Source organism: Scyliorhinus canicula, chromosome 10 (genome assembly GCF_902713615.1).
Source record: "Scyliorhinus canicula chromosome 10, sScyCan1.1, whole genome shotgun sequence".
Lineage (NCBI taxonomy): Eukaryota > Metazoa > Chordata > Chondrichthyes > Carcharhiniformes > Scyliorhinidae > Scyliorhinus > Scyliorhinus canicula.
Genome location: NC_052155.1, coordinates 153,015,542 through 153,042,795, shown reverse-complemented (window position 1 = coordinate 153,042,795; position 27,254 = coordinate 153,015,542). Strand labels below are relative to the sequence as shown.

At 47.6% G+C, this 27,254-nt stretch overlaps 1 protein-coding gene across 7 annotated transcripts in view; it reads left to right on the top strand.

Annotated features, from left to right (window-relative positions):
• sugct (succinyl-CoA:glutarate-CoA transferase) overlaps window positions 1–27,254 on the top strand; it is a 747,294-nt gene that overhangs the window by 338,686 nt on the left and 381,354 nt on the right. For all 7 annotated transcript variants that reach the window (XM_038809927.1, XM_038809929.1, XM_038809923.1 and 4 more), the window contains 2 exons: window positions 10,499–10,570; window positions 13,737–13,834. In XM_038809927.1, coding sequence (XP_038665855.1) covers window positions 10,499–10,570; window positions 13,737–13,834 — 170 coding nt within the window. The remainder of the gene's footprint in view (window positions 1–10,498; window positions 10,571–13,736; window positions 13,835–27,254) is intronic.

Sequence of the window (27,254 nt, the reverse complement as noted above, 5' to 3'; positions counted from 1 at the left end):
AAGAAGGCAGCTGACGCAGAAATCCATGCAGTCCCAAAATTGGAAGCAACAAGCTGTTTGATGAAGTAATACTTTAAATACATTCCTCAAACCACCATCACAAGTGTTTTGAGAGCGCATTGAAGTCGTTTTGGAAAGATAAATAGTGTTTGAATTCTATTATGAGTTAGCATTTTCATAAAGCTGAGATGTTCAGGGTGTGGAAGAGTTAAGCGGTGGGTCAGTGGCCAGCTTCAATCGCTAAGCTGGTGTGATGCTTGGACCAGTTTAAATCACACTCATCCACATGCTTATACAATTTCATGCTCTTCCCGATAGTTGTTCTCACCAAATGCACTTCATTCATTCCTGCATTGTAGTTATTTTTTTACCCAGTGACTTGTGCTTCACAAGGGAGCAAAAGGGTGGTGGTGATAGGAACAGCAAACGAGTCCACATCTGAGGGTACCTACCTCTCCAAGCCCTGGACACCAAAACTGGTCAGGGGACCATCAAGGGAAAGGATAGTATTGAGGAGCAGCAGAGAATATGTAATGTACTGTCAGACCTTCCAATCACACCAATTGTGATTGCAGAGAGAATGGTGGAATCCCATCTAGTGTGAATGGGTTGATGTTTTGAGGCATTGCAATGATGTCTTCTTGCACAAAGCACCCAGCTTCGTGGAACATCAGATGCGGCAATCAAATAAGCCCATGCAGAATTTGATTGTGGCCAAGTGAATTCCGGATGCCAACAAGTTTGCTGCCTTAAATAGGGTAACATTAGACTTGGCCTGAGACCACAGCACTCATCTGCACAAAAGTGCTTTTCAGTAGAGTTGTAGCAGTGAAATGTGGCTAGTAGTGAAAGGAATGGTAGAAGTGGGAATTCCACCACATTACCACTTCTCAACTATTGCAACTCCTTCAGTCAGTACCTACCATAGTGCCTTGTGTGCTAATGGTTTAGTCTTGTCCTTGCACTAGAGTATGTGGAGCAGTCCAATTTTGAGTCTGCATGAATGTTTGCATCAGTAGGCCCTCCATTGGCTCCAAAACTCAGAGGTCATTGGTCAAGAATACCTCAACAGCCAGAGCAGAGATCTGATCAGCCTGTTTCTAGCTGTGGTGAAGCCATGGGGTGTACCACATGTAAATAGTAGGAAGAGGAAAATTTGCAGTGCCAACAAGGAAATTCATATAGGTATACAACAAAATGCTGGCCAGAATTCTCTGGCTGTTGGGATTCTTTTTCCAGTTGGCAGCGCACCCCCACCTGCAGGTTTCCCGGTGCATTGGCTTCAATAGGAATTCCCATTGACAAGCGGTGGAAAGAGAGAATCCTGCTGCCAGCGAACTGTGCACCGCCAAGAAACACACAGCTGGAGGACTGGAGAATACCGCCCGTTATGTTGTAACTGCGCTGGATTCTCCGTTGACATGATCCTCCGTTTCGCCCGCAACGCACTTGAGCCCGGGGATTTCTAGACGCCGTGGGAGTGCCCACAATGGGAAACCCCATTGGCTGACTGGTGGGACGGAGAATCCCGCTGCCGGCGGGGTCGCGCCGCACCAGAAAATGGGTGCGATGGGACGGAGAATCCCACCCACTGTTCTTCAATAGATTCACACCTTTTATTATTTTCTTGTCCTGTCATTTTTGGTTACTGGGTAAAAAGTCATCATTTAACTTGTTTGATGATGAATGGGAAGACATGAATTGGAGAAATTATGCATACCTAATTGCTTGTTTGAAGGTGGGAGGGGCGAAGGAGGATTGACCGTTGTATGTTATTCTCCCATTGGTCCAAAGGTGCAATCAAAGTGTGCCTTACTTTTTAAAGGCCGTTCCTGGAATCCAGGGCAGCAGGATGAATAACTGGTGCTGCATTGCCCTCATCACCTTCCTTCTCTTCGTCTGTCTCCTCCTTGGAATTGTTTGAAGAGGACCTGCACTCTGTGCCTTATTTCCCTTGCAGGGTAAAATCTCCCTGCTGGGTAATATTGTGCAGAGTGTGTCATAATATCCACTCATGTATATCATGAGATGCAGACAGGCAGTGATTGACACACAGGATAACCAATGAACACACACGACACAGAACACCCAATCACTAGACAGGACACCACCACTATAAAGCCCACAGGGCATTAAGACTCTCCCTCTCTGACAGGACACGGCCAGGGAGATAGTCGCAGTGCACAGGCCAATGAACATCATCACCATGTGATAGAGAGCTAGTCTGGTCAAGCCAGTAGGAGGTTATCAGTTAGTAAAGAGAGTGTCAACCCACAGCAGATTATGTACAGCAATCAGCAGGTTCAATAAAACAGTGTTGGACCATCTCCTGTGTCGGAAGCCTGTTTCTCGTTTTACTCCATCCAGTTGCAGTCGATGTTAGACCAACACAGATAACACATCATGGTACCAGAGAGCTATTAACTCTAATGAACCTACCTCGAGTGAATCTGCAACGACCAGCACGCAGCCAACTGGAAAGTCTTCAAACAGAAGTTCCTCCTGTACATCGACGCCTCCGACCTCAAGGCAGCATCGGATGCCCGAAAGATCGCGCTGTTCCTGTCGACTGCGGCGGATCATGCCATCCACATCTATAACTCGCTCACATTTGCCGATGGCGAAGTCAAGACGAAGTTCAAGACGGTTCTGCTGAAATTCGACAACCACTGTGACATTGAGGTGAATGAGAGCTTTGAACGGTACATCATCCAACAGAGGCTTCAGGGTAAGGGTGAACCTTTTCAGTCCTTCTTGACCCATCTCCGCATCCTAGTGCAGTCATGTAATTGTGGCTCGACGGCTGATTCCATGATCCGGGATCAGATCGTTTTCGGGGTCCAGTCCGACTCCCTGCGGGAGCAGCTCCTCAAAATCAAACAGTTGACCCTCTCCGTCACCATCGAAACGTGCGTTGTCCATGAGCATGCCAGGAATCGTTACTCCCGCATCAGGGCGGCAGAAAATGCAAAACTAGCCTCCCACGAGGCAGAAAGGGTGCAGGCCATAACAAAAATGCAAGGCCTGAGCATCGAGGAGAATGGCCGTTTTGCGCGCTTTGCCAGGTCTCTCTGCATGCGCGCCACGGCCGGGTGGACGACGAGGCCCAAGACCCCGATGCGCATGTGCGAAAGTCAGCCGACCGCACTGCGCATGCGCGATGGTGCACGGAACGCGCTGACAGCAGCGTCATGACATGTCCAAATTGTGGCTCCGCCCATTTAAAGCGGCAATGTGTGGAAAGCCTGGGCATTAAGCGGCCTTATGCAGGTCCACACCACCGACCAACAGCCAGCGATCCCAGCTGCAGCGCAGACATGTCCGCTGCGTACAACAATTTGTGCAGAATTCTGATCCCGACAGCCTAACGGACCCCGATGCTGACTTCCTCGAGTCTCCATATCGGGTGGGCATAATCACCACCCGCGAGCTGGCCTCCACTGTGCAAACTGCCTTTCAATCCTCACTGTGGATCCTGACAACGAGTGGTGTGCTGTCATCACGGTTAACTAGTCTCGCATCCGATTTAAATTGGACACTGGCGCATCTACAAACCTCATATCACATTTGGACCTCAACAGCATCCGAGACCAACCTAGCATTCTTCCACCAGCCTGCCAGCTCCTTGACTGCAATGGCAATGCCATAGCTGCCAGTGGATCATGTCAGCTAGGTGTATCTCACAAGGCAATCAAAGTGACGTTACGATTTGAGATCGTCCGGCCTGACAAGGCATCCCTGCTCGGTGCTCACGCATGCAAACTCCTAAATCTGGTCCAGTGCTTCCATGCCATGTCCTCGACACCGGCGACTGCCTCGCCCAATACAAATCTCCAGGCTGAGATAGACGACATTCTCACGCAATACCACAACGTGTTTGATGGAATGGGCATGCTCCCATATGGTTACAAGATATTGCTCAAACCGAATGCCATCCCAGTCATCCATGCACCGTGCCGGGTGCCGGCCCCTCTCAAGGATAGTCTGAAAACACAGCTACGAGAACTCCAAGACCAGGGTATCATCTCAAAGGTCAAGGAACCAACAGACTGGGTCAGCTCTATGGTCTGCGTCAAGAACCTCAGATGAACTCCGCATTTGCATTGATCCCAAAGACCTGAATCGCAACATCACGCGCGAGCACTACCCAATCCCAAAGTGTGAAGTGTTAACCTGTGAGATGGCTCATGCCAAATTCCTTACCAAGCTGGACGCCTCCCGTGGGTTCTGGCAGATACAGCTGGATGAGTCAAGTCGGAAGCTGTGCATGTTTAACACTACGTTCGTCAGGTATTGCTACAACCGCATGCCTTTTGGTATCATATCAGCTTCCGAAGTATTTCATCGCATAATGGAGCAAATGATGGAGGGCATCGAGGGGGTGCGAGTCTATGTGGACGACGTGATCATCTGGTCCATGAAGCCCAAGGATCACATCGCTCGCCTCAAACAAGTTTTTCAGAGGATACATGAAAACGGCCTCCAGCTCAACAGGGCCAAATGCTCATTTGGTAGGTCCGCTATCTAGTTTCTGGGTGACCACATTTCACAACAGGGTGTGCAACCTGACGCTGACAAGGTTCTGGCAACCAATGCCATGAAGACCCCAGAGGACAAATAGGTGGTCCTCTGTTTCCTCGGGATGGTGAATTTTGTCGGGAAATTCATTCCCAACATGGCATCCCACAGCACAGCCCTCCGGCATCTCGTAAAAAAGTCGACAGTGTTCCAGTGGCTTCTCGCACATAAAGCGGAGTGGCTTGAGCTGAAGGCGAAGCTTACCACAGCCCCACTACTGGCATTCTTTGACTCAACCAAGGATACCAAGATATCCACAGACGCAAGCCAGGACGGCATTGGGGCGGTGCTCCTCCAGTGAGACGGCTACTCTTCCTGGGCTCCAGTGGCATATGCCTCCAGGGCCATGACTCCGACCGAGCAACGGTATGCCCAGATCGAAAAGGAGTGCTTGGGTCTCCTGACAGGAATAGTCAAGTTTCATGACGACGTATACGGCCTGCCAAAGTTCACGGTGGAAACAGACCACAGGCCTTTAGTCCACATAATCCAAAAGGATTTAAATGACATGACACCTCGGCTGCAGCGAATTTTTCTTCGTCTCCGCCGATATGACTTCGAACTCATCTACACACCGGGTAAGGAGCTGATCGTCGCGGATGACCTATCCTGATCCGTCACCACGCCGTGTGAACAGGGTGACTGCATTCGCCACATTGAAGCACAGGTGCAGCTGTGTGCCAGCAACCTCCCAGCCACTGATCAACAAGTTATACAAATACGTGAAGAAACTGGCAAAGATCCCTCACTGCAGTGCGTGATGAAGCACCTCGCCCATGCCTGGCAAAAGGGGCAGTGCCCCCAGTTCTTCAACGTTAAGGACAAGCTGACGGTTGTTGAGGGGTTCCTTCTTAAACTAGATAGAATCATCATTCCCCAAAGCATGCAAAACATGGTGCTCAGACAGATTCATGAGGGTCACCTGGGGGTCGAGAAATGTAGACGCAGAGCTCAGCAGGCAGTTTACTGGCTTGGCATCAGTCAGGACATTGCCAACACAATCCTCAACTGCACAACATGCCAGAAGTTTCAACCAGCTCAGCCCAAGGAAATGCTGCAACAGCACGAGATTGTGACCTCTCCGTGGTCCAAGGTGGGGATAGACCTCTTTCGCGCCAATGGGCATGATTACGTGCTCCTGTCGACTACTTCTCCAGCTACCAGGAAGTGGTGAAACTGTTGGACCTCACGTCAAAGTCCGTCATCAAAGCCTGCAAAGAGACGTTTGCCAGGCATGGGATACCACTCACAGTAATGAGTGACAACTGTCCATGTTTCTACAGGCAAGAGTGGTCCGACTTTGCACGATCCTACCACTTTAGTCACATCACATCCAGTCCCCATTACCCGCAATCAAACGGGAAGGCTGTGAAAGGGGTCCACATTGTCAAGCGGTTGCTGTGCAAGGCTGCAGACTCAGCCTCGGTTTTCAACCTGGCGCTATCGGCATCCAGGGCAACCCCTCTGTCGACTGGTTGTCTCCGGCGCAGATGCTCATGAACCCGCAACCTGAGGACGACTGTTCCAGCCATCCATGTTCCAGACCTTGACCACCTCACGGTGCTGCAGAAGGTGCAGCGATCCAGGGACCAGCAAAAGATCACGTATGATGCTCATGCCACGGATCTGCCTGCGCTGGCTCCAGACGATGTTGTTCGCGTTCAGCTGCCTGAGGGAGGCTGGCCAGTCCCAGCTGTTGTCGTCAGACAGGCTGCTCCCAGGTCTTTTGTTGTGCAAATGGCTGATGGCTCCATTTTACGGCGCAACAGGAGGGCGCTGCGTAAAGTTCCCTGCCCATCACCTGACCGCACTTCTCCGCATGTCATCATGCCTCCTTCCGACGTCTTGCACCACGAGACCACCGATCTGGCAACATTCCCACCTGTCCACAAGGTCACCAAGATGGCAGCCATCCCGCCTGTCCAGATGCCGGCGCCCCCCTTCCACCTCTGCGGCGATCAACGAGAATTTGTTGCCCACCACAAAGACTGAATCTATAGACTTAAATCTTGTAAATTTTGTTTGGTTTGCTCTGTATCTGCAGGATAGACACCTTCCCATGTACATAGGTTCATTCATTCCCCACTTGTACATAGTTATGCATGCATATACAGCCACATTCCAAAATTTATTTTAAAAGGGGGGAGATGTCATAATATCCACTCATGCATTTCATGCGATGACGACAGGCAGTGATTGACACACAGGATAACCAATGAACACACACGACACAGAACAACCAATCACCAGACAGAACACCACCACTATAAAGCCCACAGGGCATTAAGGCTCTCCCTCTCTGACAGGACACGGCCAGGGAGATAGTCGCAGTGCACAGGCCAATGAACATCATCACCATGTGATAGAGAGCTAGTCTGGTCAAGCCAGTAGGAGGTTATCAGTTAGGTTAATAGAGTGTCAACCCACAGCAGATTATGTACAGCAATCAACAGGTTCAATAAAACAGTGCTGGACCATCTCCTGTGTCTGAAGCCTGTTTCTCGTTTTACTGCATCCAGTTGCAGTCGATGTTAGACCAACACAGATAACACATCAGAGAGCACCACCATGTGGCCATTTTGGATACTCAGGCTGGGGTGTACTGAAGGGTGCCTTCTGGTCTGGTTAAGCACCTGACGTGTATCTTCAGCATGTCACTGGCTGCGCTCTGAAGGCTAGTGAAAAAGACTTTAACCTGGTGTTGTCAGACTTCGTATTGAATGAAGCTGTTGGGTTTCTGATTATTGGCATCAGCCAAGTTTGCAATGAAGTATCCCTGGTCTCCTTTCAGGTTCAAAAACATGAGGGAGCTTTGACTTGTCACCAGATAAAGGCATTTTGTCAGCTGCCTGGGAATTCGGCGCATATTTTGTGGAGATACTGTTCTGTAGCAGTTGCATATTGATGGACTGGTAGCCTTTGCAGTTAACAAATATTCCTGGTTGATCTGCGGGTGTCCAGATTGTGTGTGCAATCGATGACACTCTGCACTTTGGGAAACCAGCCAGAGATGCAATCCGAAGCTCCTGCCCATCCTGATGGGCATCATGGCAGGAGATGTTGATGTAATTGTCAGCCCTGGAAAACTGCCCATCAGCCACCTGACTGATGCATCTGTGGGACAGCAACTGAGAGTTCCTGGATATGTGTCCATTAACACTCCGGAAGAATCCGGATGTGAAAATGTCGAGGGAAATGGTGACTTTGATAGCCATTGAGCTTCTTCCTCCAAACCTAAAGTTAGAGGCTGAATGAAGAGGCTCTCAAGTGGCAATTTATTGGCATTCAGGGACCTCAATTGGGGCAGGGGCCAGGCATGTAAAAGGTGGAGAAATTGGCTGTGGCTCAATGGCCACCCAGGAAAGTTTACAGAACCCCCCCCGTCCCCGCCCCCCCCGCACACACACACACACACACACACACGCGTGCACGCACACCTCACACCTACAAAAGGAATGCTAAATTCTGCCCGTTGTGTGTCCAAGGCTCAGATCCCACAATCTCTAGATTGTCAGAGACCGGCTGTAGGACTCAATATGTGTGTTGGGACGTCAAAGAAGTCCTGCCCTCCAGGACCCTCAAAAAAAGACTTTGAGTTAGCCAGAAACATTCTAGTCTAACCCCTGGATAATTTTACAACTGACCTTCTAATCACTCACTTTGACTCTCTCGATGATCCACTCTGAACCAACCTGATTATTCTTCATCCTGAGCTGACCAAACTACCTCCTGACCAACTTCCCATTCAAAACCTACCCAATCGCCTACCTACTCATGTCACCAACCTACCGCTTACCCCATGCCATACCTCACCCCATGTCCCCCTCACCCACCACCACCCTCACCCCCTTCCACCCTCACCTACCTGCCAGCCTAACCCCTATGCCACCCTACCTCATGTCACCTGCCACCCTGCCCAGCGGCCACTTTATCCATTTACTCATTTACCTCACCCAGCCACCCACCCTACTCCCCTCCCCATTACCTCTTTCACCACCTCCCATTCATTGACATTCATATTGGACATTTCAACTTGCTGGCCAGCACTGATTCTCTTTACTACTCTCTGAGAGAGTTCTTCTGCATCGTAGATCAGAAAATGGAGCCTTTTCAACGTATCCAGGTCAGTGGATAGTTTACTGCCTGATCAGTGTCAGATAAAGTGGTTCCGATGCTGGTTGGAAGATTTGGGCACATGTCTTAACATAAATTGGAGCTAATTGCTCTCTTACAGTAAGTCCCATAATGTAGGGCAGGGGACGGAATGATTGTCCATGATTACCATTTTGGTAGCCCGTCCCAGTGTCTTATCTCTTAGCTCCCGCAAATAGGATCCTTATTTCACAGAGCTCATGTGGCAGTTGTTCTAGGGAACATATGACAGTCCTGCTGGGGCATGAAGAAAGCTGTCTCAGAGTGCATAATTCCTCTCTACCCACAAAATGATGATTGCACCATATTTTTCTGTGTTTGTTCCTTGGTTCTAATCCAGAGGTTGGTCCCGGATCACCTACTGCACTGCAGGAGTGAGACTCACCACTGAATATTCCAACATCAGTCTGAAGAAAACAACACTCATTTGACTGTATTTCCCTTGGCATTGAGCCCTGCCAATGTTATTTCAGTTTGGTATTTGAACTATGACCTGGGGCAGAGGATGATGCCAGTGTACTAAGGAGGGTTTGGCTTTGGGCATCTTGGTTCCAAGTATATAGAAGCCAAGTCAGAAAGAATTTCTGCTTGTTTAGTCTTTCAGGGTGCTTGGCAACAATGATTTACCAATTCTTTGTAGCGGAGGCTTCTTGGCATGAAAACACGGAGCACTGTTTAGTGCTCCCCCGTTCATGTTCTAACTCAGGATCTTAATCGTTCACACTCAGTCCCATTTGCTCCAACAATGGAAATTTCTAGTCTTGGCTTTCACTTGGGATTAAAACTTTCAGGAAATGCTTTCTCTAAAGATTCTTGTGGACTGTGCCCTAAAACCAAGAAGAGCGATGTTTGAGAACCAACATCCCAGTCCTTGCAGCTGGAAGAAAAATCAGCACTTAACGTTGGTATTATCATGCAGTTAGCAGTGTCCATACTGGGCCAAGGATTTATGTGGCTCAGTAGAATGAGATGAATGGTAAATCTAAGTCAGAAGTATTGTTTGATTCTGCAGCTTATTCTGCATCTCACCTGAGTCTTCCTGATTTCACCAAAAGATGCTCCACTCTACTCTAGCTTGAAGTTTCCGTTTTGTTTCATTGGAATACAAACGCAGCACCATCTCAGACCATTTGAAATTTTTGAAAATGATCCTGATAGAGGATTTGACATTGTGTATATTTTTGCAGAACGGTGTGAAATTATGTCAAATCGTGAAATCATATGCGAGTTCTGTGTTCCTCACTGTAAAAATGTTATATGTAATATTGATACTAGTCAGTTATTTTCTTGGCCAAATATTTTGCCACACACATTCATTTATTTTGTGATATTTGGGACACCCTCACTGTCTGACAATTAATATGTAACCATGGAGAGCAATGTGGTACTCGGATTAATGATCCTAACCCATCCGTTTCTGGATATTTTCTGGGTACGTGGTGACACCACTATTCCCTGGCTGAATGTAGATGGTTAAGTAATTTCCCTGTCAATCGTACCTGGACACTTCACTGCTGTAAGTGATGGGGTTGAATTTACACACATCCACCCATTATATTTTATTGATAAAATGACCTTGCTTTTATTGGAAGAAGTTGCTGCAGTTTATGTCTTGTGTTCTGCCCGTTGCTGTTCACATCGATGCTCTTTTCAAATTGACGCTGCAAATAAACGTAGCTGTAAAATCCCTGCTGTGAAATTGTGCCTTAATTCTCGGCTTGTACTGCAAATAAGTATTGAATTCTTCTTTAAATTTTCTACTTTGCAGGCTTTTGAGACAAAGGATGGTTACTTGGTGGTTGGGACAGGAAATGATCAGCAATTTTCAGTTGTTTGCAAGGTAACTTGTATTTTCTTTGAAATTGTGTGAGCATAATGGGGAAAAGTTATAAAATCAACGGCTTACTTCTGTTGGGGTCCTCTGTATAAAGCTGTAATCGTCAGGAATTGTTCACTGTGTCGCTCTTGACAATCAGGGTAATATTTGCTAGTGAGTGGAAGTTTGCTGTCTCAGGTTAGAGAGATCATATTCAAGAGTACATTCACATTGTGACTGTGTCAGTATGAAGTAATTTCCCTTCAAGCTGATAGTTCAGCTGCAACATAAATGCAGCCTGGAGCCCGATTCAGGGCTCAATCTGACAACGGAGAGAACTTGAAGTGAAGCTCTTCTGGAGGAGGCATCTCATTCCATTTCACTTCAGAGTTAGTTCAGGTATTTGCATCTGATTTACACTCTACAAGGGTTTATTTTAAACCTTGTCTTGAAACACGCAGATGCTTCACCCACGCAGCTGAAAGTGGCATCATTGATGTAAAGGGGATGGTAAATTTTGCGAGGGCTACAGAGTCCAGCATGAGTTTGTAGAGTCAAACAGAAAGTAACTTTTATTTACAACAGTATTTATACAGCTCCAAAAATTAACTACTGGTTCTCTCTCTGTCTAGTTGGTACCATGCTGGCCATCTCTATTTATACAGCTGAAAGGTTAACAATTGCCCTGCCCCCCCCAAATTGGGAGCTCATATTCACCAAGTGGCTTGGGGTAACCCCCTACGGGTTGGCTCAACGCGCAACGATGGCTGTCCGGCTCACGGCCGATGTCATCTAAGGCCTCAAAATGGTCGTGCTTGGACCCTAAGGCACTCGTGGTCTCAAGGTGGAGCAGGGTGGGCAGTGGCCAGCCCTGCTCGGATGGAATTCCTCATAGGCCCCAGGCCCCGAGTCCTGCCTTGGGAGCTGGTGCCCCACATTCCTACCTGCCATGGGGAAATGCCCTCCATGCCTTTTCAAACTGCATGGAGGGATTGCCTGTACGGGCTGCTGCTGCACACCTTTTAACCTCCTTGCCCTCACCTGTTGCCCAGACATGCCTCAGCTTGCCTTGTTGCTGTCTGGCGGTGGAGGAGCCACTGGAGGTCCCTCTATGGAGACGTCCTCCCCCTCAATCTTGGGGACTGGGGTGGAGGGTGATGCACGCAGCATGCCGTGCAACCACCGTTTGCACCAGTTCATGGACTCCCTAGAACGCTGCCATTTTTGCGATCTTGTGGAGTCCATGTCTACGTTTAATGTTCTGATTCCCTTTTTAGTTTCTTGATGACCCTTTCGTTGAAGTTTGTTTGCACAAACATTCCTCATCTACAGGCACCCACTGCAGAAAGGAGCGGGAAGGCGGAGGACCTCCTTGTGAACCTGCTTCTGGACCTGGCGAAAGTCGCCATCAATAGTTCCAGGCAGCAGTGATTGAGGGGGTCATCTGTCCGGGCTATCTGCTCCTCTTCCACGGCTATGTTCGCGGCCAGGGAGAGAGCATGCGGTGTCCACGGGCACCATCAAGTCCCTCTGTGCTCGTTGGGTTCCGCAGGAGCAGGAGTGCTTTATAGACCCTCTTAATCACATTTTGATTTGACGTTTGACAAGTTTTCAGTTTGTTTGGGCAGTGTCCCCTTTTAATTTGGTTTATTTCTGTTTGTATGTTAAGTCGATCATCCCAAAAAGACTGTCCTGGGGTAACCAATTGTTTCCAATCAATAGGATTCGGGTAGGTTATACCAGTAAATTATCCAGCCCCTTTTAAAAGCTGTTCCTAGCTTGCAATCAACGATTGCAAGTTAACGTCAATTCAAGGCCAAATCTGCCCAGCAGTGGCACAAAACATGTAGTGTAAGCATGCCCCGAACCTGCAATAAAAGTTAATAATAGCTTCCATGGTTGGTCAGAATGAAATGCAAAATACCGAAAAGATCCATTGGTCCACTACATTTAACAGATGTGTAATTTGGATAAATTTTATGACCATCTGCACATTAATTAAATAAAACACCTTTTTGTTCATGTGCCCATTGGGATTCATGGTAAAACCAAGATAGCCACATGAGTGACACTTATGTTGCTGTACTATAGATTGGAGCGCTGCACCTGTCAGCTGGTAGAAGTGCTTTATCCTCTCGTGCTACCTTTCATCTTTCCATGAGAAGTGATGAAATAAGTTCCCAACAAGCGATCTTGGTGTCAGATTGATGCTATTGATCTTTCTAAGATATTTGGTTGCTTCAATTTGCAAATTATTATTTGCCAGCAATACTGTGATTGGAAACCAAGGGCACAAAATAAGTTTCTAAAAAATTGCAAACAAAAAACCCACGAAAGGCTACAGTAAAAATGTGACTGAGGAATCAGTCAAATCATAAACAATACAGCTTAAAAAGACCCACTCTCAAAGGCTGGAATGCACAATTTTTCCAGCACTCTACACGATTGAGTAAAACTCAATGTATTTTCAGCAAAAAGCTCAGGGGTATTATTTACATAACTTGCCATTACATTTGGAACTTTAATGAAACTTGCTTTCCTACTTGTTTTCCCCTGAAAATTGCCTGCCTTCTGAATCAGATGTCTTATCCAGAAGAGCTCACTTTGACAGTGCTGTATCTCCTCAGTCTTGTACTGAAGTGACAGCCAAGGTTATATTTTTCAAGTCTCTCGCTTGAGGCTTGAATCCATGACCTTATGAGTCCAAGATGAACTGGGTTCCAGAGATTGGTTGCAAGATGGCAAAAATGGTCCTGAGGTAGAGGGAATGCACGGAAGGATAGAATTGCCGGACCATAGGATAGACAAACTTGAGCCAGCGAAGGTGGTACGGGGTGAGGCTCTGAAGGACTTTGCAGTTGAATATGAGAATTTTGACTTTGATGGCAAGGAGTTTGCGGGAAAAATCAGGTTGCTGAAAAGTAGAGTGCATGGGATTTAGTATATTCCAGGGTGTGGGAAGTGGAGCTTTAGATGGGCTGGAGTTATTGAAAACCATGGTCGTGTGTTACTCCAGATGCAGGGTTATTCCAAAGAAAGTCAGTAGGTTTGGCGGTATTTTATTGAAACAGCTGAAGTAGTAATTAGTCTTTGGTTTGTAGTCTATCTCAGGAAATAGCTATTGTATTTAAAGGAGGTGACTCTGAACTTCATCCACATTTGCCAGTTAACCATTACTGTCACTTTCTAGATCTTGTCATTACCTTCACTGAGTCAAGAGCCCAGATTCAAGACAAACAAGCTCCGTGTTCAGAACAGAAGAGAACTTATTGGCATCCTCTGTGCAAGGTCAGTGCTGGTATTGGACAAGGCTATGAGTTGTAAAAGACACTCCAGTAACTACCCTAATAACTGCCTTATTGGATCATTCAAACTTTACTGCATGTCAGTGAGTCGGGAGAGCACATAATACCAGCCGTAGGGGTCCAATAGCAAATGCCCTATGTTGAACTTGTGCATAAACTGTTAATTTATTAAATGTCTGAGTAGTTAACTTCACTAGTCCCCAAAAATGGGTGTGGGTATCAATATGTGGGATTAATCAATGGTCGTTACTCCTGATGCATGCAACGTGACAACTGGTACTGTCTGCTATTTTAACATGAATCTTGGCACCTGCTCTGCCGAATCTTGAAGGCTGCTTCAAAGTGGTTGAGGCAGTGGAAGCAATGTTTCAAACATGATTATGGTTTCCTTAATCACGTCTTATGTGGCAGCATGGCTTTCAATTGATCTGTGCTGCCCACATGTATGTGGGTTGCGCACTGGAGTCATCATCAGACTCCCAGTCGTCAGCCTTTGATTCGTTGTGGTGGCACAATATACAGATGACACAGCTCTGCTGCAGAATGAAGGCATCTTGACTGCTGCCAGGATACTGGACATCGACCTGCATGAATTTCATAACAGCTAAACATTGAGGATATGGGACCTCTTCCGGTTGCAGTACATCTTTAGAGTTGATATGGGGTGCCCACAAAGTGACAAGCTTGCAGTCAATGGCACCCTCCACTGGCGAGAGAGAATGAAATGTAGTCCGCTGTTTTAGAAGAGAGAGCCTCAGTAACTTCCGTTAGCCAAAAATGGACAATTAATTGTGAGCTGTTGCAAATATCTCCAACTGTAACTTGGAAGAAGCTGAAAGTACAAAGCCACACTCTTCCTGTAGACTTGAGAAACTTGACAGAACTCATAAAGCACCAAAACGCTTTTACAGTTATAGAAATCAATTAGAATAGTTGATGATCCATGTAAAATTAGCACTGGTGGACGATCTTCCCTGGTGTTAAATGCATGTTTGGACTTCTGATTAATAAAAGGCATTGGCTGGAGCATTAAGTTCCCATGTGGCACTGGTATCAGATCACTATAACACGCTGATCGGCATCTTTATCTGCAAATTCTGCATATTAATGCCACATGCTCACTGTGCATACATGCATTAAGATACTCAACAATAAGACGTCCAGTGCAAGAAATGAGTATGTGAGGACCATTTTAGACCTCTAAGGGGCGTCTGCAGTGCCTAAAACAGGCTCTTACATCTGAATTTTGACATGTTTGTCTTTTGGGTTGGTAAACTAATAGGTTAGAGTGAAAACAAGAGCCGAGTAGTTGTGATACCAGTGCTACTAAATTCATAAAAACGCCACAGATGTAAGAAAACTATTTATGGGATTGGCAACAGAAAGAATTGATCAGGAAAGTTGCCAAATTGGAATAAAAACACAACTGTACATTAACTGGCATTTTTACCTGGTGTGACCTTGTATGTAATTCCAGTGTGTGGTTGACTATTTGACCCTTAGGGCAATAAATAGTGCCTTGTTAGTGACACCCAAGAACAAATGTAAAAAAAGTGTTATTTTTTTGAAAAATATTTTATTCAAGGCATTTTCAGTTTATATACAAAACACACAATACAATCAACTTTGTACAGGTATTTCTCGACAAATCTCCCCTGTCTTAAACTCTTGCTGCCCTGCTTTGCAGCTATACTTTAAATAATACAAAAAAACTCCAAAAGGCCCCACCCCCTAACCCCCCCCCCCCCTCCCCCCACCCCGCCTCTGTTGACGTTTACCAATCCTTAAAGAAGGAGATGAACAGCCTCCACCTCGAGTGGAGACCATCGTCTGATCCCCTAATGGCAAACTTTATCTTTTCCAAATGGATGAACTCTACCAGATCACTCACCCATCCCGCTGCCTTAAGCAGCTCTAGAGTTCGCCATCCTAACAAGATCCTCCTCCGGGCCATCAGGGAGGCAAAGGCTAACACGTCACCCTCTCTCTCCATCTGCACTCTCTGATCCTCATGACACTCCGAATATCGCCACCCACGGGCTTGGTGCTACTTTGAGCCCTAAAATCTCTGACAGAATCCTCGCAAAGGATTCCGAAAATTTCGGGCAGAACCAAAACATATGGGCATTGTCTGCCGGAGCATTGTGCACATTTATCCTCTACATCCGGAACAAAATCAGCTCATGCGTGACTTTGTCATGTGCATTCTATGCACCACCCTAAATTGGATTAAACTTAACCTCGTGCACAAAGAAGTTGAATTTATCCTTCTCAGGGCCTCGCTCCAAATCCCTCCTTCAAAGGTCCCACTTAGTTCCCCCTCCCATTTCCACATTATCAGTTCCAATGAGACCTTCTCCCTTTTCATTTGCTGTCCATAAATGTCAGAGACCTTGCCCTCTCCAATCCTGTCCTCTGACACAATCCTTTCAATCAATGAGGGGGGCGGCAACTGCGGAAACATGGCTAACTCTTTTTATTTTAGAAAATCCTTGTTCTGTAGGTACGAGAACCCATTCCCCCTGATAGATTAAATTTCTCCACTAGCTCCTCCAATTCTGCAATTCTCCCTTCCACGAAAAGATCTCTAAACCACTCTCCCTCCTCTCGCCCCCATCCCTTATATATTGAGTCCAACCCTGCTGGGATAAATTGGAGCCCACAATAACATGTCTATGTTAACATGTTGCCTGAGCTGGTTCCAGATCCTCAACGTGGTGACCACCGTCGAACTTGTGCAGTATTTTGCCGACGAGAATAGAAGGGGTGCCAATACCAGCACCCTCAGGTTTGTCCCCCTGCATGAAGCTGCCTCCATCTGTCTCCAAGCTGATCCTTCCTCCACAGCCCACTTCTGAACTTTCTTCACATTTGCTGCCCGATAATAATTTCACAAATTCAGTAATGCCAAACCACTTAACCGCCTACCACAGTTCAAAAATACCCTCCGAGTCTGATGTACCTTCCCCGCCCATATAAAGTTCGAAATCATCCTTTTTACCCTCATTAAAAAACAATTTAGGCAAAAATTTCAGGCCTTCTCTTGGCCAACTCTGCTCCCAGGTCTTGGAAGATACAGACTGTGTGGCCTTCCCAGGTACATTTACGGGTCTGCTTGGCCCACTTCAGGATCCTCTCCTTGTTGAGCTATCAATGCAACCTCACAATAATTGCATGTAGTTGTTCTACTTTCGGCTTTCTCCCCAGTGACCCATGAGCCTGATCCGGTTTGGGAGAATAGTCGAAGACTCTTTCCCCCACCAGCTTCACAAACACTTTTGGTTGCACATTGCATAGTACTCGTTCCTTAGGTACCTTCAGGTAGACTATGAGGCGGGACTCTTCATCCCGCCAGCCGGCCAATGGCGTTTCCCATTTTGTGCAGCCCCACGTCGTCGGGAAATCCCCGGGCATGGGTACTGTTGCACGTTTTACTGTGGTTGTAAAACGCGTTTATTGGAGTGTATTAACACGCCTCCGTATTCGACGTGTGCTTAACACTACTAGGCTCTGTTCTATGTATTTATTCAGCTCTGGAGTCGCCAGGTGCCGTATAGACACCGTCACAAGTATTCCAAGGTCAAGTTCAAAGTAATAAAGATGATACACCGATTAGTAAGGTTCAAACGATCAATATTTATTATACAGTTATAATAAATACTCATGCACACACTAAGAGACTAAGCTATAACTAAACTTAAGTGATCAGAATACTTATCTAACAGGGACAGGCAAGGTCAGAGAACGAGGCCTTCGTCCTGGTCTTGTACTGCAGCCTTCAGCAAGCGTTCTGGTACTGGGGGTCTAGTGGGCTTGGATCGCGTAGCGAGCGTTGAACTTACGGTTTCGGCGGCTGGTGCTCAACGGCTGGAGTCAGGATGCAAGATGTCTATCAGGGCCGGAGCACGGGTTTAACAGACCGGGCTATGTGGGGAATTTGCCTTTATACCCCTCTCTAATGTCCTTGCCCCCTTCTGGGCGGGCTCTACCTTTCGGTACCGATTGGAGCGTTTCCAAACGGTTACCTTCGAAATCCTCCAATGCGAGGGCCTTCCTCGGTGTTGGGGGGTGGTTTCGATATTCGTTACTCTGGTGCCATCCTGTCTGCGCAACCAATTAAGTGTTACATTGAGATGGAAATGTTGCCATTGTTCGTGCCTGGATCTGGGCTGCCTCATCAGAATGCTAAGCGCTTTGCCATTAACACCTTTGGCTTGGAGATCTTGCACCTGGCCAGAAACTGGTTTGCTGCTTGCAAAATGCTAATTAGTTGAGAGCAGACTGTCTGCTCTCACTAAACAGGCTTTTCCTTCTGTCTTCCATTTTACTTTGGCTCAGTGTCCATTTTGCGTGGCCAGCATGGCTACATTCCCTCCTTGTGATCCTCACAATCATAATATTGTGAAGGATCACCTATGAACGTTGCCTTCCTTGTGTTCTGACCTCTTGCCAGTTCCTGTTCTACTCTATCTTAAACTATGGGAAGAAGAGAAAAATTTTTTAACTAACATTTCTACTTGGCCCTATGTCAAAAGGGACATGCATTACTACAACTGGGAACCTCTACCTATCACTATTAACCTTAACCTTAACTTAACATTTCATCACTCTAAAACCTTAACCATTCACACCACAACATCACACTTCCCAACTCGGCAGTCGAGTATGGAACAATATAATACATGGCTGAACTTTTTATTTACAGAGTGTTGTAATCAGTGAGGGGTTGAGGGGTTTGGTGGAATCCGAAGATGGGGGATTGAACTCTATAGATGGGTGAGGTGCTGGAACGAGAGTCTCTCCTCTTCCATTTCCTCAACCTGAGGGTCTGTACTAGTATGATGAGGATCGCGATCACCAACAGTGATTCGATTATATAGGACATGGAGTACCACGTCATGAATTTAGTGCACCAGGTCTGAACCTCGCTGATCAGAGCTGAGCACTGGGGGTTTGCTGTAATTGAAACATTTACGGTGGGGGTTGTGGGGGAAACGTGTCTTGTTTCCACACATATACACATAACATTTAGAAACAATAGGTGGGTTTCCATCATTTTGCTGTTCTTCTTTCTCTTCCTTCTTCCTCCGGTATTGACAATCCTGGCTTCGACCTCTGTCTCGACCTTTGAAACCTTTGGGATCAAGCACAGTATCTGTCAATACACAGTTTAAGACCTTTACTTGTTAGTGCATCTGTCTTTCAAAACCCAATTGACCCTTTAAAATGACTGGCTAAGTCACACCCTGTGACTCCCCTCATCATTTTTTTTTCAAAAAGCGAATTTAAAGACCAGCATACACCTAACAATCCTTCCTTCTGCGAGCCGTCTCGCAGGCTTTGCTGATTTACCATCCGAATGTTCCCGGATGTAAATAGCATGTGGGATGGCGGCCGAAGGGCTACCTAACTTAAAATGAAAACAAACTTTGAAACAAACTTCCGAATGAGTTGCGTATGGGCCGCGACGGGTACGAGTTGGATGGGATCCCCGGGTAGGGCGTGCTGTGCCATACCCGAGCTTGGCTGACCAAGGTTTGGTTCTCAGACAGGGCGGGTCCTCAGTGCCGTTTGTCCACTGCCTGAGTAACCTGGAAAAAAAACGGGTATGAATGTATTTACCATGACTTGCAGCCTCTATTTCGCCGAATAGAGGGGCACCTAAAAAATCAAGGGAGCCAAGATGCTCCAACTGAGGACATCACTGAAGTTCTCAGAGATATCTGCAGATAAACTATTTGGCGTGTGGCCTTACAACTTTGGAAAAGATCTCCAATCAAACTGGGTTTTTGGAACCGAAGTTCTCAAAGGTTTCGGCAGAGAAACTTATTGTGTATGTGAGGTGGTCACAATCTTTTCAGCTGAAAAGAAGATGTCCATCCTCCAGCTGAACAATGTACAATCCTGAAAACAAACAAACATAAAACGAAGACAAACATACGTGCAGGTTCCATCAGAAAGGACATAGTTTCCCTCAAACGATTCCTATTTTACATCATCTGGACATCTCACTTTGATTCTGCCTCTGTGAACAGGGTCACAAAGGGGTTGCCGTGTCGGGATTCAGACATTGCGTCGTCCTGCTCTCCCGGATCCCACACCCTTGTGTGGATCAGGCATGAAACTTTGGAATTGTGTGACCGGGGGTCACTCTCATCGTTACGGACAAGTCTGTACGAATTGTCCCTGTGCCATAATGTAGTGTCGAGTGTGTTGTCGGGGTAGGCGGGGTCGGGTGGTGGTTCTGGATATTTAAGGTAGGTGACTTCCATGGGGTCACTGGAGTCGGGGTCGTAGTTGGTGCAGTGTGGGCTGTATGGCTGTGTGCTGTCGCTGTCTTCAGAGTCAGTGTCAGTCCTGCTGTCTCTGCTGTGGCAGCTTGTGGGCGTGTCGGGGCGTGGTCTGTAGTGGTCTGTGGGCGGAGTCGTGGGCGAGTCCGTGGATGAACTGGTCTGTGAGGGGGATGGTGGAAAAGTGTTTCTGGTGGGCGGGGTGAAGTGTTCTGCTGCATCCAGCAGTACATGATGAGCATGGTTAGACTGTGTTCCATACGCCTTAAGCTGGTTAATATGAAACCACGCGGTCTTCCCATTAGGATACTTTATCCTGTAAACGGAGGGGCTAATTTTGTCCGAAATTGAGTATGGGCCGGAATATTTTGGAGCCAAAAAACTGCTGGGGTTGTAAACAGATAACATTACCTGTTGCCCAACCTGGAATTCTGTGGTGTGTACGGTCTTATTGAAACAGGCAGTGCGTTGCTGTCGGCGTTTCCCTAGCTGGACTGCGGCTGCGATCTGTGCAGACCTCACAGTCTCAACTAGATCTTTAACTGCCTTTTCATGTGTGAGGGCCGTCACTTCGGGGCTTGTCATGTCCAGTCCTAAAAGGAATTCTGTACCTTTCATAGGGCGTCCGGTCATGAGTGTATGTGGTGTGTATCCTGTAGATGTGGAGACAGTGTTCCTTATGAACATAAGTGCAAATGGGAGCACTGAATCCCATGTGGAATTGTTCTCTTGAACCATTTTCCTGAGGGTCGTTTTTAGGGTCCGATTCATGCGCTCCACAATCCCGCTGGACTGTGGATGATACGCAATATGGAAGTTTTGGTTTATGCCGAATATTGTCAGGACGTTCTTCATGACCCGTCCTGTAAAGTGAGATCCCTGGTCCGAATCGATACTTCGGGGTAAACCCCATCTCGTGAAGATGTGGTGGGTCAGGATCTTTGCAGCTGTCTTAGCTGTGTTTGTACGTGATGGAAATGCCTCTACCCATTTTGTAAAGGTATCTATCACCACCAGAACATACTTATAGCCATTCCGACAAGGGGGCAATGGACCTATAAAATCGATCTGGAGGTTTGTCCAAGGGCCGTTAACTGGGCGAGTATGCCGAAGTTGTGCTTTCTTAGAATACCGCTCCGGGTTATTCTGAGCACAAATCAGGCAATTCTCAATGTAGTGCGTTACATCATTCCTGAGATTAGGCCACCAACAGAGCTGCCTGAGGTGCCTCGTGGTTGAATCAATTCCTTGGTGTCCGTGGTTATCGTGAAATAAAGCGATCATTGCATTTCTATCCTGCTGTGGGACCACATAAAGTTGATCCTTAATGATCACACCCTCATGTGTGGTCAGTGCGTGTTTAAAGTGTTCGTACGCAGGCACAAAGTTTCCCTTGAAAACCTCCCTGAGGTCTCCATCCTTTTTCTGTGCTGCAACGAGATCTTTAACCTCTGTTTGTGAGACTTGTACTGCGCTCACAGGGGCGCTAGCTGGTGCGCTAGCTGGGGGGGTCCATAAGTGTCCTCTCCTGGAACCTGCCTTAGCCAATGCGTCGGCTTTTACATTCCCAGGGGGTGATGACCTATGGTGGCTGCGAACTTTTATTATTCCGAAGGTCCTGTCCTTCGCTTTGTCTAGAATATGCTGGAGTAGAGGGGCTGATGGAAGGGGTTTTCCGTCTGCGGAGACAAAACCTCGTGTCCTCCACAGGGGCAAAAAATCTGTCAAACTGTTGCAGACATATAAACTGTCCGAATATATGTCTGCGGGGCTGGGGAAAGAATCGGGGTGGTCCACTATATATGCTATGGCTGCTAGCTCTGCTGCCTGCGCGCCTAAGTGACCAGGTAACTTCAGTGCTATTTCCTCGAGAGCGCGCCCCTGCGCGTCCTCGACGTAGATGCCGCATCCAGTGATACGCTCACCATTTAAAACTGTGGATGAACCGTCCACGTAAATCTTGAGGGGTCCACACGTGTCTGTGTGTGGGGTGCCTTGTGCTGGGTTTCCTAGCTTCCTGGGGGGTGTTTTTGCTATGAAGGGGCCTGTGTTATGCAGGGGAGCTACAATTTCACAGTCATGGGGCTGTCCGGGGTATTGGAGGTTGTCTGCTAAATATGTGTGTGTGCGTGTCCGTTTTACAGTAATGTCCCGTCCTTGTAAAAGTAGGGTCCACCTAGCTGCCCTAATCTGGCTAACTGAACCGTCCTTCAGTCGACCGTCTAGTAGTAGCTGTGTGGGTGTGTGTTCGGTTAGAATGGTGATGGGGTTTAGTCCGGTTATGTATGAAAAGTACTGTACTGCCCAGAAGACAGCAAGGAGGTGCCTCTCACAGGCTGAAAATCCTTGTTCAACCGGGTCTAACAGTCGGGAGGCATAAGCCACTGGTCTTAGCTGCTCGTGCCGTTCCTGAAGCAACACGGCCGAGAGGGTCAGATCTGTGCTAGCTACCTCGATTGCATACGGGGAAAGTTGGTCTGGGACTAGCAGCGCGGGTGCTGCACTAAGGGCTCGTTTTAACTCTTCCACAGCGCCTGTATGCTGCGGAAGCCATTCCCAGGGGGCTCCTTTCTTAAGGAGGTCTGAGAGTGGGGCGGCTTTTGTCGCGAATCCGTCGATGTGGTTCCGACAATAACCAACCAGTCCTAAAAACGACCGGAGGGCTGATACATTCTGGGGAAGGGGCAATTTGACAATCGAATCAATTCTTTTGAATTCGATCTCGCGTTTGCCGTGCGTGATGACTGTTCCCAAATACATCACTTTACTTTCCAATATCTGGGCCTTTCTGGGGTTAACTTTACATCCAATTGAAGTCAACAATTCCAGGAGTTCGGCCAGAAGCTAAATGTGCTCTGCCTTTGTGTCTATCTGCAGTAGTAGGTCGTCCACATACTGTACCAGACATTCGGGGCGGGAAAATTTTTCTAGTCCACTTGCCAGCTGTCGGTGGAAAATGGAGGGTGAATTGTGGAATCCTTGTGGGAGGCATGTCCACGTATACTGCTGAGTTTTAAAAGTGAATGCAAATTTGTATTGGCACGCTTTTGCCAATGGTATGGACCAGAATCCGTTACTGATATCCAATACCGTGAAGTACTTGGCGTTGAGACCCTGCTTGAGCATGGTCTCGGGACTAGTAGCTACTGTTGGGGCTACTGCGGGGGTTACTTTATTGAGTTCCCGATAATCGATGGTCAGACGCCATGATCCATCGGGCTTCCTCACTGGCCAAATAGGGGCATTGTTGGTGGAGGCTACCGTTCTAAGTACACCTTGGTCCAACAAGCTACCTATAACTTTTTCTATTTCCACCTCTGCTTCAAGGGGAAATCTGTATTGCTTTTGCGGTCGGGGGTCCTGTCCGGTAACATGAACTTGTCCAGTCATTCTGCCACAGTCATGACGGTGACTTGCAAATGCTGTCCTGTGTTTGTTCAGTAATGCTTTAATTTGTCTGTCTGTGTGGAGTGTAGTCAGGTCGAATGAGTACTCTCCCACTGCGCTAATCCGATTAGCGTAGTCTCCTACTGTGAGGGTGGCTGGTGCTCTGTCTGCTCTTGCCATTCGCCAGACACACTGGTTTACTGGGTCGAACGATAAGCTGTGTGTGTTCATAAAATCAATCCCTAGGATGTGTTCTGCTGTCCTGGGAAGATTTACTAGAACTACGGGGTGCCTTGTGCTAATGTTCCCTAGCTGAATTGCTATGGGTGCTGTAATGTGTCCCTGCTGCGAGTGTCCGGTGAACCCGCTAAGTGTAATGGTGGAGGTGGTCGGCCACGTGTCTGAGTGTGCCGTGGTTGTGGAGTTAATGGTGGTGCGGGATCCTCCTGTGTCCCAGAGTAATTCTATGGGCTTCCCTTTGACTTTCGCTGTGACTACGGGCCTCCCTGATGGATCCCATAGTGTGTCACAGACCCAAGTGGGGGAGCCCGGACACCGTCAGTCCGTCTCGTCCACATTGGTGGGTCCTGACTGTACTGTAACATTATGGATCGGTTTTGACTTATTGCGGTTCAGAGTGCCTGTCTGCTGGCCTCTCTGAGATCGCTGGGGTGCATTGCACTCTTTAGCCCAATGCCCTAACTGTCCACAGTTATAGCATTCCTGTCCTTTCTGCTGAGGGCTGCTCTTGCCTTCATTTACCCATGCGGGCTTCTGGTGCTCTCTGACTGCTTGAATATCTGCAGCAGCCTGAGCCTCTTCTGGGGATCTAACTTTGCCTTTTTTCTGAAGCGATTGCTCCCAAGCGCGGGACAATCTTTTCAGGACCCATTTCTCGTTATGGGCCTTTTCTGAGGGGTCATAGCTGTTGCAAGCGCTCTGTCCTGCTTCTGTTGCGTGGGAGATTATTGTGCGCGTCCATTTAACCATGTTTTCGCGGGTTAAATGCGCTCTATCTAATTGTCCAAAAACTGCGCTGAAATGAATCCACAGCCTTCCTGCGAATGCTGTGGGGTGTTCGGATCTTTTCTGCCTGCATTTGTTTAATCCTTCTACTGGGTCACCTCTATTGTACCCTATGGCATCTAAAATGGCGGTGTGCATCTCCTCTAGGCTGCCTCCTGCCACGTTCTGTGGGTCGGGGAGGGCTGCTACTACACTTTGGTCTAAACTCAGCACTGTGAGCTTAACCTGCTCTCTCTCATCCAGGCCGTACATGGTAGCCTGCTGTTTAACTTTTGCGAAAAACTGGTGGGGGTCTGCGGTGGGGAGGAACGGAGTGATCTTCTCACACGCGTCCCTTAGCTGGGTTACTGTTAAAGGGGTGGTGTAGGTTATGTCTGGGGCGCCTTCTGATTCGGCTTTTCTCTGCGTGGTTACGGGATTCATGGGTGCGGTTATGGTCTGAGCTGTGGGGGGTTGGGGTGCCTGTCGTTTCTGCTGAGCTGCTGGCGCACATGTTCCCTGAACATAACGCTGCGCTGTCTCACTTAATTCCGGCCAATCTGGGGCATTTTCCCCATCTAACTGTGCTCCAAAGGTGCTTTGGAAGCCATTCTGCACCGAAAGCAGAGATTGCAGTTCCGCACTCTGTTTCCTGCATTTCGCGTGGTCAACTGTGCTTTGTCTTTGTTCGGTCGTTGCAGCATGGAGTGCTCTCAAAGCTGCTTTGAGATCAGAACATTGCCTCTGCAATGCCTCCACCTGCTTTTCTGATTCCTGTCTTATCAGAACGGCACGTTGCACGTCCTGATAGGCTTTCTCATACTGGGTCTGGGAACTGCTCAGATGAGCTAGACAAGACTGATGAGCCCTTTTGGCATCATCCACCTCTCTATCCTTCTCTGCCAACTTCCCTTTTAGATCCAGATTCTCCTTCTCGATGTCCCTGACATCGACCTTACTCATCCTATTCCTCTCTTCTAAATCTGTCCGGAGCGTCCTGATGACCTCCTCTGCGCCTCACAACTGTGCCAAACAGGACACAATCGCCATCGGCTTGCGTGCTTTACCTAGGTTCTTTTTGTGTATTTGAGAGAGGTTCTCCCACCAAGTATGACCTATACTCCCGGGACCTGTCTCCTCATTTGCACAAAACTCTTTCCAAAGGGGCCATCCCTTTCCTTGCAGATACTTGCGGAGTTCCAGCTCCCACGTGGGACACTGACCTACTATGCTACTGCTGCTGGTCGCTGCGACCACAAACTTTTCTGGATCCATCAGACGTTCCATTGCCTGCATGGCCATTTCCTCTGACTCTCTTTGTATAATTTGGAACAGGGGGTTGTTGGGGTTGTGTTTCAAGAAACGGGTACGGCTTACGCTATGTTCCGTTAACAAAACTACCGAAAGTTTGTCGCAACAAAAAGCTTTCAGTTTTACCTTACAGCCCTGTTAGTACGCATGCACTAAACACACTTCCGAATTACGCTTATTATTTTGAACACCTTGAATACTTGTGATCTCTTTCTTTCTCTGCAATTTGGAGTTCTAATTCAAATTTCAGGGTCCTGGACGGTGTGGGGTTTCCACTTACAACCGTGTCCCGGCGGAGTCGCACGTTTTACTGTGGTTGTAAAACGCGTTTATTGGAGTGTATTAACACGCCTCCGTATTCGACGTGTGCTTAACACTACTAGGCTCTGTTCTATGTATTTATTCAGCTCTGGAGTCGCCAGGTGCCGTATAGACACCGTCACAAGTATTCCAAGGTCAAGTTCAAAGTAATAAAGACGATACACCGATTAGTAAGGTTCAAACGATCAATATTTATTATACAGTTATAATAAATACTCATGCACACACTAAGAGACTAAGCTATAACTAAACTTAAGTGATCAGAATACTTATCTAACAGGAACAGGCAAGGTCAGAGAACGAGGCCTTCGTCCTGGTCTTGTACTGCAGCCTTCAGCAAGCGTTCTGGTACTGGGGGTCTAGTGGGCTTGGATCGCGTAGCGAGCGTTGAACTTACGGTTTCGGCGGCTGGTGCTCAACGGCTGGAGTCAGGATGCAAGATGTCTATCAGGGCCGGAGCACGGGTTTAACAGACCGGGCTATGTGGGGAATTTGCCTTTATACCCCTCTCTAATGTCCTTGCCCCCTTCTGGGCGGGCTCTACCTTTCGGTACCGATTGGAGCGTTTCCAAACGGTTACCTTCGAAATCCTCCAATGCGAGGGCCTTCCTCGGTGTTGGGGGGTGGTTTCGATATTCGTTACTCTGGTGCCATCCTGTCTGCGCAACCAATTAAGTGTTACATTGAGATGGAAATGTTGCCATTGTTCGTGCCTGGATCTGGGCTGCCTCATCAGAATGCTAAGCGCTTTGCCATTAACACCTTTGGCTTGGAGATCTTGCACCTGGCCAGAAACTGGTTTGCTGCTTGCAAAATGCTAATTAGTTGAGAGCAGACTGTCTGCTCTCACTAAACAGGCTTTTCCTTCTGTCTTCCATTTTACTTTGGCTCAGTGTCCATTTTGCGTGGCCAGCATGGCTACAGTACGCTGCCGGCGTAACGGAGAATCCCGACAGCGGAGAATCCAGGCCATGATATTTACGTTTTACTGCGTGAGCGGTTTTCAAGGTCGTCAGCCTTTTCCCACAACTTTTTCTGCGCTTCTACCATTACCTGCATTTTGGCGTCTGAAGAGCCAATCTGATCCTT